The sequence below is a fragment of the Arachis hypogaea genome, chromosome 4 (genome assembly GCF_003086295.3).
Source record: "Arachis hypogaea cultivar Tifrunner chromosome 4, arahy.Tifrunner.gnm2.J5K5, whole genome shotgun sequence".
Taxonomy (NCBI): Eukaryota; Viridiplantae; Streptophyta; class Magnoliopsida; order Fabales; family Fabaceae; genus Arachis; species Arachis hypogaea.
The window spans coordinates 108,908,062-108,924,293 of NC_092039.1; the positions used below are offsets into that span (position 1 = coordinate 108,908,062).

Consider the following 16,232-nt stretch of genomic DNA (forward strand, 5'->3'; position numbering starts at 1 on the left):
TTTTTTTATAAATTATATATGAATAGTATTTTAAGATTGAAAATATTCACTAACACTTTTTAATTTTCATATCTCTATTATATTTTTAATATAATTAATAACGTTCACAAAATTTATTTTAATATATATATATATATATATATATATATATATATATATATATATATTTGCTCTTATTTTTAAAATTTTGTAGGTTTGTCATTATATATCTTATATATCTTATTTACTGTAAACCCCGGTTAAATTAGTAGATAATTAGTCAATAAATTAATTTTTAATAAGGAAGATTAGAAATGTGAATATTATATTAAATTAGGATAGAGCTCATCGAAACGAGAATTTTGACACCAATTTCGAAGAAAACGGTCCAAGATTGGACCGAACGGACCGAACCGGTTAAACCGGGCCGAACCGGTTAAACCGGGCCGAACCGGTTAAACCGGGCTGTGGGCCCAATTAGTCCAACAATTAAAAAGAGCCACGGGCTCTTATTCTCTTCATTTCCCTCAACGATGCAGCAGCCTCCCAGGGAAGAGAAGAAGAGGAATTCGTTTACGGTGAATTCAATTTCCCGTAACTTTCTCGTTTGAGCTCCGATCGCCGCACCGTTTGTGGCCACGCGTTCACCGCGTTGAGCTCTACATTTCTACCGGAACAATTTCATAGGTAACTTGATATTCCACTTCAGTCTCTCATTTCCCCCAATTTTTGAGTTTTGAGAAAGGGTGTTGAATTTCTTTGATTTTTGATGTTTTAGGATCCAATTAGCTTGAGGAAAACGTTCACTCTTGCTTATGTGAAGCTTGGGTAAAGTGAGGATACGATAATTATATTTTATTTTCATTAAATTTGAGCTTTGAGTATTAAATTGGGTATATATGTGTTATGAATGTGTATTAGGTTGAAAATAGATAATTGGAGCTTGAAATTGTGAATACTGGAACTTGGAGGAAGCGGATTAGTTGAGGTTTTGAGGGCTGTGTTCTTTTAGAAAAATTTTCTTGGAATAATACTTGGGAATCGGCTAAGGTATGGTTTAGGTTTCTTGCATTTAATATATAATGTTCTGTGAAAACTTAGGCTAGATGACCATAGGATAAGTTGGAATGCGGGTGTATGTTTAATGTTTAGTAATTTTTCGATGAATATATTTGGTTGAAGTTTATTGGATAATTAGTTATTAATTTTGGATGGTGAATGTTATTATTGATGAACATGGTTAGTTTGGTGCTTGTTGATTAATTAATAATTTGGTGAATTATTGATTTGAGGTATCTTGTGTTAGAAGCCTAGGATTAGTGAACTATGATCCTTAATTGAATTTTTGGTTGTTGGATTCGAATATTGTATGAGTTTAATTGTTGATCTGAGGTAGATTTATTGTGGTGATTGTTATGATGATAAGGAAGGGTATGTTGAATTGAAAAGAATGCAGGTTTGGACCCGAAAAGGGTGGCAAAATCCGAGTTTTAGAGGAGATGCTGCCGAAATTTTATAGAAATTAGAGATTTTGTTTATATGATTATCTAAAAAGATTTAGATTCAAAGGGTATATGGTTTGATTTAGAGTTATTAAGAAAATGAGCATGTTTTAAGTCTGATTCATTTAGAAAAGAATGAGTTATGTTTTGAATTGGAACTATTGATGGACGGAATGGGAGGTGCGATAGTGAAGGATAAGGATTGAATATGATTAATGTATGATGATGAATGAAATGCGATTGAGAATGATGTTAATGTTGATGAATTATAATTGAATTATTTATATGGCTTATGAATTTGAATAATCTGAGATACGAGATTCCCTGGATAAAGTACCGTGGCTTGCCACCACGTGTACCAGGTAGAAAACTCGATACTCTGTTGACCCTACGACGTAAGTGTGACCGGGCACTATATAAATTCCCGGGAATGTTACCCCCATTGAGCAATATTGATTATTTGAGATAAAGCTATGCATAGACTCTTGGGGATGCACGTCGGGGGACAGTCTAAGGACAATTCAGACTTGTCGGGTTGGCTGGATAACCGACAGATGAGCCTCATCAGCCATAGGACAGGCATGCATCATATGCATACTATTTGAACTACTTGCTTGTGCATTAACTGGGTGTGCCTGAATGTATCTGCCATGCTAAATGTATATTTGTTACCTGCAGTACTTGTAACCTTCATGTGCTTGCTTTATCTGTTTGTTTGTCTGTGAAATCCTGATGGAGATGGAGGTTTGGAGGAATGGCAATATGAGATTTAGGTTTAAGATTAAGTTAAATCAGGTTTACATATTCTTAGAAAACCACCTTCTATGGCTTCTATTTAATACTTTAAGCTCTATAATCTGAGTGTCGGCGTTCTAGGATTGCCTCTGGCATTCCCAGGACCTTATATATTATGTGTGTGGCACCTTTACCATACTGAGAACCTCCGGTTCTCATTCCATACTATGTTGTTGTTTTTCAGATGCAGGTCGAGAGGCATCTCGTTAGGTGTCTGGACTCTTGAAGCGGAGTGGTTACTGGGTTTTTTTTTGTTATGCTATGATGTATATATATGTACTTAGTTTTCTCTCCACATAACTTATTCTTTTTTATCCTCCTAGAGGTGTATGGAGAGGCAGGATTTTGTTTATGTACATTTGGGTTTTGGATATGTATATATATGTATATATGTGTGTATATTCTCCGGCCAGTCTTGACTTCGCAGGCTGAGTCAGGAGCTCGTTATTTTGTATCTTTGGCACTCTATTCCTACTTCTGTTATCATATGTTTAATAGTTATGGTTTCCTTAGCACGCAGGTTAACCCGTTCCTTGAGCGTTGCGCTTTTATTTTGCGATTTTGTTTCCTCTTTTCTTCACGGCTCCTAGCATATTATAATTCTTCTGCTATTATAAATATATATTTTATTGTAGAGGTCGTAATACCACACCACCTCTGTTTTACGGCTTAAGCGTAAAGCTTAGCGTGGTAGGGTGTTACATTATGGTATCAGAGCAGTTCGTTCCTATAGAGCCTGAAAGACGGACTGATTGTGCTTCTGTGCATTCTCTGTATATGTGTTTATGTGCTACTAGGATATCTGACTGATATATATGGCATAAACGTTTGTGAGCATGCATTTGGAACCTAAAGCATTAGACCGGCGATATTGAGACTGATCAACTTAATATCACTTGTTTGGTGTATATAGGGACCAGATGTCAACTCGCGGACGCGGTCGCGGGCGAGGTAGAGGTAGGACAGGCACCGTTACTCCTGCCCCCATAGGGACTGATCCAGTAGATTTTATGGCTGCCCTGGGAAATATGGCTGCAGCTATGCAGGCGACAGCTGAGACACTGGGTAATCAGATAAATCAGGGCTATCATGGAAATAATAATGATGAGGATGGTCCTATGACACTTGCTACATTTCTAAAAGTTCATCCTCCAACCTTCAGGGGAACCTCAAATCCCACTGATGCAGATAATTGGATTCAGGCTATGGAAAGGGCGTTACAGGCACAACAGGTTCCTGAAGAGCAATGGGTTGAATTTGGAACCTATCAGTTGCAAGGTGAAGCTCAGTATTGGTGGCAGGGGACACGACGTATCCTGCAGCCTGATGGTGCTGCGATTACTTGGGAGGTTTTTCGGACAGAGTTCTATAAGAAATACTTTCCTAATTCAGTCAGAAATGCCAAGGAACTTGAATTAATGCAGTTAAAACAAGGACAGATGACTGTTGCTGAGTACACTAGTAAGTTTGAGGAGTTGTGTCGCTTTTCTCGTATCTGTCAAGGTGCGCCTGAAGATTTTGCTGAATGGAAGTGTATTAAATATGAAGGAGGTCTTCGGAGTGATATTCTGAGCTTCGTTGCCCCAATGGAGATCAGGGTGTTTTCTGAATTGGTGAATAAGAGTAGGGTGGCTGAGGATTGTGTGAGGAAGGCGGCAGCAGAGAAAGGAAGTTTGAGGGTGCCTTTTCAGAGACCTTCAGGAAGGAACTTTGCTCCGAGAGGTAGGAATTTCAAGCGTGGAGGTTCTATTCCGCAACAGACTCAGGGTCAAGGTAATTATAGAAGGCTGAATACCAATGGTAATCAGGGAAGAAGATTTGGGAAGCAGCCACAGCAGGATTTGAATTGTCAGAGGTGCGGAAAGTATCATCCTGGAGTTCCGTGCAGACTAGGACTTGGAGTATGCTATTCCTGTGGACAGCCTGGGCATATAGCCAGTAATTGCCCAGAGAAGAAGAAGTATGAGACTGGTAGGGTGCAGCAGCCGGGGAGAGTATACACCACTTCTACCGTAGGTGCTGAGGGATCTGAGACACTGATTAGAGGTAATTGTGAAATGGCTGGTAAAATCTTAAATGCTTTATTTGATTCAGGAGCAAGTCATTCATTTATTGCATTTAAAAAGGCCCATGAATTAGGATTGAGAATGGTGGTTTTAGGTTATGATTTGAAAGTATATAATGCTACTCATGAAGCTATGGTGACTAGGATAGGATGTCCACAAGTTTCCTTTCGAGTACAACAGCGTGAATTTGTGCATGATTTGATTTGTTTGCCTATGACTGGTCTTGATCTCATTTTGGGATTGGATTGGTTATCCAAGAATCATGTTTTGCTTGATTGTTCTGAGAAGTCAGTACAGTTTATGCCGGAAGGGTCAGAAGCACCGGTTGTGGTGAATAGTTACTATTTAAATTCTATGATAGTAACCTGTTCTGGAACTGAATGTCAGGGTATTATGTTATTAACTGCGGGAGTATCAGGTGATGATCAGAGTTTAGAGCAAATTCCGGTTGTATGTGAATTTCCAGATGTGTTTCCGGATGATATTAATGAATTCCCACCTAACCGAGAGGTTGAATTTGCAATTGAGTTGGTACCTGGATCCGGTCCAATTTCAATTACTCCTTATAGGATGTCACCTTTAGAAATGGCTGAACTGAAAGCTCAGCTGGAAGATCTGTTGGGTAAGCATTTTATCCGACCAAGTGTTTCTCCGTGGGGAGCGCCAGTGTTACTGGTAAAGAAGAAGGATGGGAGTATGCGGCTGTGTGTCGATTATCGGCAATTGAATAAGATCACTGTGAAGAATAAATATCCGTTGCCTAGAATCGATGATCTAATGGATCAGTTACAGGGAGCCGGTGTGTTTTCTAAGATTGATCTGCGATCCGGATATCATCAGATAAGGGTTAGAGATGAGGATATTCCGAAGACTGCTTTCAGGACGCGTTATGGTCATTATGAATATACAGTAATGTCTTTTGGGTTAACTAATGCCCCGGCAGTATTTATGGATTATATGAACAGGATTTTCCGACCGTATCTGGACAAGTTTGTTATTGTCTTCATTGATGACATTCTTGTTTATTCTAAGACTAAAGAGGAACATACTGATCACTTGCGAACTGTGCTGCAAATTCTGAGAGACAGAAAGTTGTACGCTAAGTTATCTAAATGTGAGTTCTGGAAGAGTGAAGTGAAGTTTCTCGGCCACGTGGTGAGTAAGCAGGGAATAGCTGTGGATCCTGCTAAGGTGGAGGCAGTGATGAATTGGGAGCGACCAACTTCAGTGACAGAGATTAGGAGTTTCTTAGGTTTGGCGGGGTATTATCGCAGATTCATTAAGGGATTTTCACAGCTCGCCTTACCTTTAACTAAGTTGACTAGGAAGGATACGCCTTTTATCTGGACTCCGGAGTGTGAAGAGAGTTTCCAAGCATTGAAGCACAGGTTGACTGCTGCACCTGTATTGGTATTACCTGAACCAAGTGAACCGTTTGAAGTGTATTGTGATGCATCTCTGAAAGGTTTAGGGTGCGTTCTGATGCAGCACCAGAATGTTGTGGCATACGCCTCACGGCAGTTAAGGCCGCATGAAATGAACTATCCGACACACGATTTGGAACTTGCTGCTGTTGTGTTTGCTTTAAAGATTTGGAGGCATTATCTCTATGGTGTTAAGTTTCATGTTTTCTCAGACCATAAGAGTTTGAAGTATCTTTTTGAGCAGAAAGAGTTGAATATGCGTCAGAGGAGATGGATGGAGCTTCTAAAAGATTATGATTTTGAATTGAATTATCATCCAGGAAAAGCGAACGTTGTGGCGGACGCTTTGAGTCGGAAGTCTTTATATGCAGCTTGGATGATGCTACGGGAGGAAGAATTACTAAGGGCATTTCAAGGTTTGAATTTGGGAATTAGAGAAGAATATGGAATCCTGTGTTTGAGTCAGTTGCAGATTTCAAGTGATTTTAAATTAGAACTTCTGAAGGCCCATCGAGATAGTGAAGCGTTACGTAAGGTATTACCAGCAGTTGAACAGGGAAAACAGTGGAGAGTGTCAGAAGGTCAGGATGGTTTATGGAGGTTCAAGAACCGGATTATTGTGCCTAATATTGGAGACCTGCGACAAAGTATCTTGAAGGAAGCTCATAAGAGTGGGTTCTCAATTCATCCAGGGAGCACTAAAATGTATCAGGATCTAAAAGCGATGTTCTGGTGGCCAGGGATGAAGAATGATGTGGCATTGCATGTATCTAAATGTTCAACATGTCAGAAGGTTAAGATTGAGCATCAGAGACCATCAGGAACCCTTCAGCCTTTGGAGATTCCACAGTGGAAATGGGAGAGTATCGCAATGGATTTTGTGATAGGTTTGCCTAAAACCCGATCTGGTTGTGACGCTATTTGGGTGGTTGTGGATCGACTAACAAAATCAGCTCACTTTCTTCCTATCCGAATACGTTGCACAATGGAGGAATTGGCTCGAACGTATATTAAAGAGATTGTCAGGTTGCATGGCGTGCCTTCTACTATCATATCTGATAGAGATCCTCGTTTCACATCAAGGTTCTGGGAAGCTTTTCAGCGTGCATTTGGGACTCAGTTAAGCTTGAGTACTGCGTATCACCCTCAGACAGATGGTCAGTCAGAAAGAACTATTCAGACCTTGGAGGATATGTTAAGGGCTTGTGTTTTAGACCAGCTGACGAGCTGGGATCGGTATATGCCAATAATAGAATTTGCTTATAATAATAGCTATCATGCGAGCATCGGAATGGCTCCATATGAGGCTCTGTATGGTAGAAAATGTCAGTCTCCACTATGTTGGTATGAAACTGGAGAAAGAAGTTTATTAGGGCCTGAAATGATAGCTGAAACAACTGAACTGATAAAGAAGATTCGTAGTCGAATGCTTATAGCCCAAAGCCGCCAGAAGAGCTATGCTGATCAGAGGCGAAAGCCTTTGGAGTTTGAAGAAGGAGAACATGTCTTTTTGAAAGTTACACCAACCACTGGAGTGAGAAGAGCTATTAAGACTAAGAAACTGAATCCCCGTTATATTGGACCCTTTGAGATTCTGAAGAGGATTGGGCCAGTGGCTTATAGAATTGCCTTACCGCCATATCTTTCGAATTTGCACGACGTGTTTCATGTGTCTCAGCTTAGGAAGTACACCCCTGACGCAAGTCATGTTCTAGAACCAGAACCAATCCAAGTGAGAGAAGATCTAACACTCCCAGTAATTCCGGTGAGGATTGATGACACCAGTGTTAAACGATTACGAGGAAGGGAAGTATCATTGGTAAAAGTGGCTTGGAGTCGAGCTGGTATCGAGGAACATACCTGGGAGCTCGAATCAGATATGCGAAAGGACTATCCACATCTCTTTTCAAGTAACTAGATTTGAATTTTGAGGGCAAAATTCTTTATTAGGTGGGTAGGATGTAAACCCCGGTTAAATTAGTAGATAATTAGTCAATAAATTAATTTTTAATAAGGAAGATTAGAAATGTGAATATTATATTAAATTAGGATAGAGCTCATCGAAACGAGAATTTTGACACCAATTTCGAAGAAAACGGTCCAAGATTGGACCGAACGGACCGAACCGGTTAAACCGGGCCGAACCGGTTAAACCGGGCCGAACCGGTTAAACCGGGCTGTGGGCCCAATTAGTCCAACAATTAAAAAGAGCCACGGGCTCTTATTCTCTTCATTTCCCTCAACGATGCAGCAGCCTCCCAGGGAAGAGAAGAAGAGGAATTCGTTTACGGTGAATTCAATTTCCCGTAACTTCCTCGTTTGAGCTCCGATCGCCGCACCGTTTGTGGCCACGCGTTCACCGCGTTGAGCTCTACATTTCTACCGGAACAATTTCATAGGTAACTTGATATTCCACTTCAGTCTCTCATTTCCCCCAATTTTTGAGTTTTGAGAAAGGGTGTTGAATTTCTTTGATTTTTGATGTTTTAGGATCCAATTAGCTTGAGGAAAACGTTCACTCTTGCTTATGTGAAGCTTGGGTAAAGTGAGGATACGATAATTATATTTTATTTTCATTAAATTTGAGCTTTGAGTATTAAATTGGGTATATATGTGTTATGAATGTGTATTAGGTTGAAAATAGATAATTGGAGCTTGAAATTGTGAATACTGGAACTTGGAGGAAGCGGATTAGTTGAGGTTTTGAGGGCTGTGTTCTTTTAGAAAAATTTTCTTGGAATAATACTTGGGAATCGGCTAAGGTATGGTTTAGGTTTCTTGCATTTAATATATAATGTTCTGTGAAAACTTAGGCTAGATGACCATAGGATAAGTTGGAATGCGGGTGTATGTTTAATGTTTAGTAATTTTTCGATGAATATATTTGGTTGAAGTTTATTGGATAATTAGTTATTAATTTTGGATGGTGAATGTTATTATTGATGAACATGGTTAGTTTGGTGCTTGTTGATTAATTAATAATTTGGTGAATTATTGATTTGAGGTATCTTGTGTTAGAAGCCTAGGATTAGTGAACTATGATCCTTAATTGAATTTTTGGTTGTTGGATTCGAATATTGTATGAGTTTAATTGTTGATCTGAGGTAGATTTATTGTGGTGATTGTTATGATGATAAGGAAGGGTATGTTGAATTGAAAAGAATGCAGGTTTGGACCCGAAAAGGGTGGCAAAATCCGAGTTTTAGAGGAGATGCTGCCGAAATTTTATAGAAATTAGAGATTTTGTTTATATGATTATCTAAAAAGATTTAGATTCAAAGGGTATATGGTTTGATTTAGAGTTATTAAGAAAATGAGCATGTTTTAAGTCTGATTCATTTAGAAAAGAATGAGTTATGTTTTGAATTGGAACTATTGATGGACGGAATGGGAGGTGCGATAGTGAAGGATAAGGATTGAATATGATTAATGTATGATGATGAATGAAATGCGATTGAGAATGATGTTAATGTTGATGAATTATAATTGAATTATTTATATGGCTTATGAATTTGAATAATCTGAGATACGAGATTCCCTGGATAAAGTACCGTGGCTTGCCACCACGTGTACCAGGTAGAAAACTCGATACTCTGTTGACCCTACGACGTAAGTGTGACCGGGCACTATATAAATTCCCGGGAATGTTACCCCCATTGAGCAATATTGATTATTTGAGATAAAGCTATGCATAGACTCTTGGGGATGCACGTCGGGGGACAGTCTAAGGACAATTCAGACTTGTCGGGTTGGCTGGATAACCGACAGATGAGCCTCATCAGCCATAGGACAGGCATGCATCATATGCATACTATTTGAACTACTTGCTTGTGCATTAACTGGGTGTGCCTGAATGTATCTGCCATGCTAAATGTATATTTGTTACCTGCAGTACTTGTAACCTTCATGTGCTTGCTTTATCTGTTTGTTTGTCTGTGAAATCCTGATGGAGATGGAGGTTTGGAGGAATGGCAATATGAGATTTAGGTTTAAGATTAAGTTAAATCAGGTTTACATATTCTTAGAAAACCACCTTCTATGGCTTCTATTTAATACTTTAAGCTCTATAATCTGAGTGTCGGCGTTCTAGGATTGCCTCTGGCATTCCCAGGACCTTATATATTATGTGTGTGGCACCTTTACCATACTGAGAACCTCCGGTTCTCATTCCATACTATGTTGTTGTTTTTCAGATGCAGGTCGAGAGGCATCTCGTTAGGTGTCTGGACTCTTGAAGCGGAGTGGTTACTGGGTTTTTTTTTGTTATGCTATGATGTATATATATGTACTTAGTTTTCTCTCCACATAACTTATTCTTTTTTATCCTCCTAGAGGTGTATGGAGAGGCAGGATTTTGTTTATGTACATTTGGGTTTTGGATATGTATATATATGTATATATGTGTGTATATTCTCCGGCCAGTCTTGACTTCGCAGGCTGAGTCAGGAGCTCGTTATTTTGTATCTTTGGCACTCTATTCCTACTTCTGTTATCATATGTTTAATAGTTATGGTTTCCTTAGCACGCAGGTTAACCCGTTCCTTGAGCGTTGCGCTTTTATTTTGCGATTTTGTTTCCTCTTTTCTTCACGGCTCCTAGCATATTATAATTCTTCTGCTATTATAAATATATATTTTATTGTAGAGGTCGTAATACCACACCACCTCTGTTTTACGGCTTAAGCGTAAAGCTTAGCGTGGTAGGGTGTTACATTTACAGTGTAAACAAATTAATTATGCATATGTCAATTTTTATGTATCACAATATATCTATTTTATTATTTAAAATTTATGTCTATAAATAAGATAAGTAATAAGATATTTTGTTTTTGCGACCAGACAAGTAATAGGATATAAAAAAATGTAAACTGTGTCTATATATATCAATAAATAAAATAAAATATTTTTTTAAAAAAATTGTTCCAGCATAAGAAAAAGGCTCAACCATAGTTGAAATAACAGTTTTTGTCCGAATACCATATTGTACCTGATACAGCTATACCAATACAGCTATACCAATAAATTAAATGGTACATGTGAAAGTTTTCCATATATATATATATATATATATATATATATATGGTTCCACCAAAATAATAAAAGAAAAAAGACATCTGTCAACTCAACTAGGTCTAGTCTCTTGACAAAAATATATTTATGCACTTACCATATATAATGTCGAATTTGAATATCCTCTCAACTCTCAAGACCATGGAGCGAATTTCTAATTCTGAGAAGATCTCATTAACCTGTTGGACAATCAAAAACTACACCTCAAACCTACACATTAATACTAAATACAACACGTGTCTCATAAAAATTGTGCCAAAACCCAAAAAGGTACAAGGCGTGTGGCACGCCTGATTGGGGCAGGCGCACCCTAAAACTCACCAACACTGGAACAGTGAACTGTTCAAAAAAAAAAAAAAAAGTCCAGTTGGAGCTTGGAAGGAACACGAGCGCTCTTGGGTTGGCATTTTCCTTATCTGTTTGAGTCTTTGGGTGCAACATAACCATGGAGGGAATCGCAAGCTTGAAGCTAAAGCTCTCACCTTTCTCTTCCGTAATGTCCACTTTCACCTCTCCTTCCTCCTCCTTTTCTTCAAACCCTTCACTTCTTCCAATGCGAACTCCTTCTTCTTCTTCCACAACCAGATTCCTTAGTGAGTCTCTCATTACAATTCACCTCTGATTCTTCTGCTTTATTCATTATTCTTATTCATATTGTTTGTTGTTTTTGTTTCAGGGATTTACGCATTGACTAGCAACGACATCAAAGTTGGTACCAACCTTGAAGTGGATGGTGCTCCTTGGCGTGTCTTAGGTGATTCCTGTTTCACATTTATTATCTATTTAATCGAATGAGATAAAGCTAGGAATTACTAGTAGAGAGTACTCGAAGAGACATAATGTGAAGTTCTGGGCTTATTATTATTATTTAGAGCATAATGTGACATTAGTTTATTTGAAATTGCATGATGCATGGTTTAGAGTTTCTTCATGTGAAACCTGGAAAAGGAGCAGCATTTGTGAGAACCAAGCTCAAGAACTATGTTACAGGGAATACAGTTGAGAAGACTTTTAGAGCTGGAAGCTCGGTAATCTATTCTAAACTGCAGTTTTAGGGCTCATGCTTGGAGTTGTTATGTTCATAATTGTCATTTGAATAGGAAAAGGAAATGTTCAATATGTCTTTACTTTCAAGTTACAAGATTTCTGCATCATAGTTATTTGATGATTGGTTGACTATATTCTTTTGGTGATGGGATTTGAAGAACATTAGCTTTTGGTTGTTAGTTACATTTTTCTTTGAGAAGAAATATTAAAGCTAATGGGAAGGTTATGCATGTTATTAATAATATTACATAACACAACTCTCCTCTATTATCCGAGTTCTGGAGAGGTTGTGCAAAGCACATCAGTGAAAAAATTGCTAATCAGAATTTTAGTAGCTACAAATTTCAATTTTGTTTTCATTTGCATGCTCAACTTGTACTTTATGGCAGCTTTTTATATGGTAAGCCTTTATCTCTTTAGGGTAGCAATTACATAACCACTGCAGGCTTAAGTACTGTAGTTTGCTATCAATCATTAAGATCAGGTTACCCTAGGCAATGACATAGTTTGTTCTATGTTCCCAATATTAGAGCTGCTTATAGCTCTGCGGATTGTGACACAAAATATCTGAATCCATATCCTACTTGTCTTGCCCCTGTGAAAATCTTAATAGTTTATGCTGATGGTTCAGTCTGTCACAATCTTGAAAACCATCAAGCATATCATATAGTTGAAATAAATACGAAGTTTGTGATCTCTATTTTAAAATGGACAAATGATTGAAGACATCTTAAAAGCTAATAACAAAACAAGTGATGACATTGGTTTGTTTTCTCCGCACCTGGTGTGGCCATTAGAAGTGCATTATGAACTTTGTTGTGTCTATCTGTTTTTTGCTTCCAATTTCTGTTTGATGCTTTAGTTTTATCATTTTTTAATTTTCTGCTTTATCTGTTCTCTTTCATATTGACAGATTGATGAAGCAAATGTAGTCAAGGAAACAAAGCAATTCTCATACAAAGATGGGTCTCAATATGTCTTTATGGACTTGGTATTATCTGAAATCGATATAGTTTGGCAATCTCTATACATCTCTATTCTCTTTGCAAATTATAATCACTGCTCACGCTCATTGAATGATGAGTTATCATAATTAGCAATATGATTATATTCTCTTTCTCCTTAATTAGTAATTAATTTACTAGCTATATCAATTTTGTCATAGTCTCTGTTTGATTTGGTCATTTTTTAATATATCAGAACACATTTGAGGAGAGTCGTCTTGGTGAATCAGAAGTTGGAGACAAAACAAAGTGGCTGAAAGAGGGAATGGACTGCAATTTGCTGTTTTGGAATGGAAAAGTAGCCTTTTCATCACATAATTTATTACCTGCTTTTATTATTTCTTTGTTTTCTTTTTTCTTTTTTTTAATCCTAGACCATAGATATGCAGAACTATGTTCAACAAGAAGTAGTTGAAATATTACTCTACTCTAAACTCCCAAACAACATTGAAATATTTCTCCACTCCTCACTTTTCTACTCCATTGATGACCACTCCATTACATCATATAAAATCTCCCAAACATAGCCACACATTCTTGTAAATTAATAAAATCAATATAATGGTTATCAAAACCCTTGGTTATAATGGTTCCTCCAAGCATTATTCCTTTCAAGGAGTGTTCTTTTTTTAGCTAGTTGGTTCAAGTGTGATTGCATGTGAATAGGATTCTTGCATATGCATAGATTAGTATGATGTTTAGAAATGAAGATGATTCTGTTTATCTTGATTAGCAATTATTGTCTTGATATCTTGGCAGGTTATTGATCTTGATCTCCCTATCACAGTCAAGCTCACTGTAGTTGACGTGGATCCAGGACTTAAGGGCGACACAGCCCAAGGTGATGTCATTTTTTTAATACCATAAAATGGGTAAAGTGCAATTTTTACCCCCTAACGTTGGCTGTGGGGATAGAACGAAAAATTTTATAAATGTTAGGTGTAAAATTGAAAATTTTCAAATGTTAGGGTTAAAATTGAAAAGTTTTTTCGACTTGAAACTTTTGGCAAATGGTAAAAAATACACTTTATCCCATAAAGTTCTATTTGACCAAATTCTTGCTGTAATGTAGCAAGTGTCAAGCATATACGAAATCATTTGCTATACCATGTTTTTTGCTATGGCTTACAAAGAATCTGGAGCATTATTGGTCTTGATCTGCTTATTGTTGGCCATGAAAGACAGAATTTGTTTGTTTAAAGCTTCTATTTTGAAAAGAAAAGAAAATTGTGATATCTTATTATTGTATTAACTTTTTTACTTTCATTCCCTTGAAGAACTTACTGACCCTCTGAAAACTGTATTTATTTAACAGGTGGATCAAAGCCAGCAACGCTTGACACTGGTGCTGTTGTCAACGTTCCACTCTTTGTAAACATTGGCGAAGAAATAATGGTTGATACAAGAACTGGGCAATACATGAGTCGTGCTTGAGATGCACATCAAGTTTTGTAGTTAAAAGTGCAAAACCATGGGTAGAGAGAAATTTATAGCATTCAGCATATGTATAATTGAGCTTAGCAGATTGGTACATGCTTTGTAACATTGAGTTGAAACATAATGCGAAATGAAGCTCTTATGCAGCATTGTCTTCAGCATGCTAATGTTGCATAGAATTTTGTTCTCATGATGTCATGTAATTTAACACTTCTGTTGGATGATTAGAAGGAATCAACTACTACCATTTGTGCTCACTAGATAATTTTCTGGGATAATGGTTCGGTAATATTATGCTTTCAACAACAATTAGGATATACCAAGGTTCTGAAAACCAAACTGGTAGAGTTAGAAATTTAAAGGTTTAATGATCCAATCAAGATTGAATCAAATATAATAAAATAATATATTTATGTAAAATATCAAATATGTATTAAAAATGATCTTTTTTTTGTGTTTTACTGGTTTTTTTATTGATTTTCAATTTTTGAGTGTTTATTTAATAATTAGTTTTTACCTTAAAGCATACTAATCCTCTGCTAGCCAATTTCCAGTTAACCTAGTCGAACTAGCTGGTTCAATCTGATTCTCAAAATCATGAGAGTTACTGTTATGGAAACTTATACTCAATTTAGTATTACACATAAGTAAAATAAGTAAATAACAATAATATGTATCTACAGAAGTCTGAGAATATGCCTAAGGATATTAATAGAGAGATGAATGTTGCACCCATACAAAGAGTTCAAATATGTTTTATTAATTCTGAAGTCAATCTCATACAGAAAAACAAAAAGGAAATGTAAGAAATGAGCAGAAAACATGAAAAAGAGAAGAGAAAAAAGGAATATCTCAGGAAAGAATGAGAAGAAAACACCCCTATATACATTTAAATTTTGTCTCCTATCTATATTAGCAAAATCCGAATGAAGTAATCAACTCGGTTAAATATGTACAAAAGCTATCATTCTAATTCTAAATATCCATGAAACCAATTATTTGTACATTCCTCAACTACTATAATAAAAAGATTTCTCCTGTTAAACCCAAGAGAAGAGTTCCTCTTCACACAAAAATTCATTTTCCACTTCAATTCGGTAATTATTACATGTTGCAACTAAATTTCTTTCACTGTGATGTATCAGCTTGGCTTCTATCTTTCTTCACAACATTTACATAGTAGAGGATCCATGCTGGGAACAACACCTTGCTTAAATGCTGCACCAAGCAAAATGGAAGCACAAATTAATCTCCCTTGTGCATTGAGTTCTTTGATCAACATTTCATAAGAAAATTTATGGGGAACCCCTCCATTTCCAAGCCAAAAGAGCAAAATGGACACTGCCTCCTCTAACTTCCCATTAGCACAAAATCCTTGAATCACTTTATCAAAAGCAATAGCCTTGGGAGAATACCCCAACTTAACCATATCATTCAAAACCTCCAAAGCCTCATCAAATTTCTCTCCCCAAAGTAATGCCTCAAAAATCACCTCAAGTGTCCTCTGATCAACCACGAAACCCTTCTCTGTCATTTTCTCAAACACTTGGCATGCGTCTCGAAGCAAACCCCTTTCCCTCCTCGACAACCTACACAATCGCCGCGCCAGCTTCGCCATCATCCTCGAATCGACCTCAATCCCTAGCTCCACCATTTCCTTGTAAACCTTAAACGCTGCCGGAATCTCATTCCACTTCAACAACCCATGTAACACAGTGCTGTAATTGACATAACCAGGAACACAGCCATGCTTTTTCTTCATCAATTCCAAAACCAAAACACCCTCCAATGGCCTACCTTCCCTAGAATACCCTTCAATCAATGTGTTAAAAGTGACCTCGTTGGGAACAATACCAACCCTAACAGCTTCATTGAGCAACCCCATTGCTTCATCAGAGAGCCCCACTTT

General features: G+C 37.4%; 2 protein-coding genes across 6 annotated transcripts; both read left to right on the plus strand.

Moving 5' to 3' along the window:
- Nucleotides 1-496: 496 nt before the first annotated feature.
- Nucleotides 497-10,287, plus strand: LOC140184473 (uncharacterized). Of its 5 annotated transcripts, XM_072235941.1 has the most exons (5): nucleotides 501-666; nucleotides 758-812; nucleotides 901-1,029; nucleotides 3,190-4,322; nucleotides 9,960-10,287. In XM_072235941.1, the coding sequence occupies exons 4-5, from the start codon at nucleotides 3,197-3,199 to the stop codon at nucleotides 9,983-9,985; spliced, it is 1,152 nt and encodes a 383-aa protein (XP_072092042.1). In that variant the 5' UTR covers nucleotides 501-666; nucleotides 758-812; nucleotides 901-1,029; nucleotides 3,190-3,196; the 3' UTR covers nucleotides 9,986-10,287. The 5 variants fall into 5 exon arrangements, 1 of the variants encoding a protein (XP_072092042.1); XR_011881370.1 differs by lacking the exons at nucleotides 3,190-4,322; nucleotides 9,960-10,287 and adding an exon at nucleotides 2,461-2,788 and having other exon boundaries at nucleotides 497-666; XR_011881372.1 differs by lacking the exons at nucleotides 3,190-4,322; nucleotides 9,960-10,287 and adding an exon at nucleotides 2,461-2,788 and having other exon boundaries at nucleotides 499-666; nucleotides 758-807.
- Nucleotides 10,288-10,970: 683 nt separating this feature from the next.
- On the plus strand, nucleotides 10,971-14,580 carry LOC112797196 (uncharacterized). The gene is made up of 7 exons (XM_025840010.3): nucleotides 10,971-11,428; nucleotides 11,512-11,589; nucleotides 11,757-11,863; nucleotides 12,796-12,873; nucleotides 13,083-13,184; nucleotides 13,646-13,727; nucleotides 14,202-14,580. The coding sequence occupies exons 1-7, from the start codon at nucleotides 11,281-11,283 to the stop codon at nucleotides 14,318-14,320; spliced, it is 714 nt and encodes a 237-aa protein (XP_025695795.1). The 5' UTR covers nucleotides 10,971-11,280; the 3' UTR covers nucleotides 14,321-14,580.
- Nucleotides 14,581-16,232: the final 1,652 nt, after the last annotated feature.

What these genes read in the sequence shown, in the direction of transcription:
- LOC140184473 (XM_072235941.1), top strand. Translation starts at nt 3,197, where the DNA reads ATGTCAACTCGCGGACGCGGTCGCGGGCGAGGTAGAGGTAGGACAGGC. An exon ending in ATCTGAGACACTGATTAGAG is followed by an intron (nt 4,323 to 9,959) that starts GTAATTGTGAAA and finishes GTTGTTTTTCAG; the next exon opens with ATGCAGGTCGAGAGGCATCT.
- LOC112797196 (XM_025840010.3), top strand. Translation starts at nt 11,281, where the DNA reads ATGGAGGGAATCGCAAGCTTGAAGCTAAAGCTCTCACCTTTCTCTTCC. An exon ending in TTCCACAACCAGATTCCTTA is followed by an intron (nt 11,429 to 11,511) that starts GTGAGTCTCTCA and finishes TTTTTGTTTCAG; the next exon opens with GGATTTACGCATTGACTAGC. An exon ending in TGCTGTTTTGGAATGGAAAA is followed by an intron (nt 13,185 to 13,645) that starts GTAGCCTTTTCA and finishes ATATCTTGGCAG; the next exon opens with GTTATTGATCTTGATCTCCC.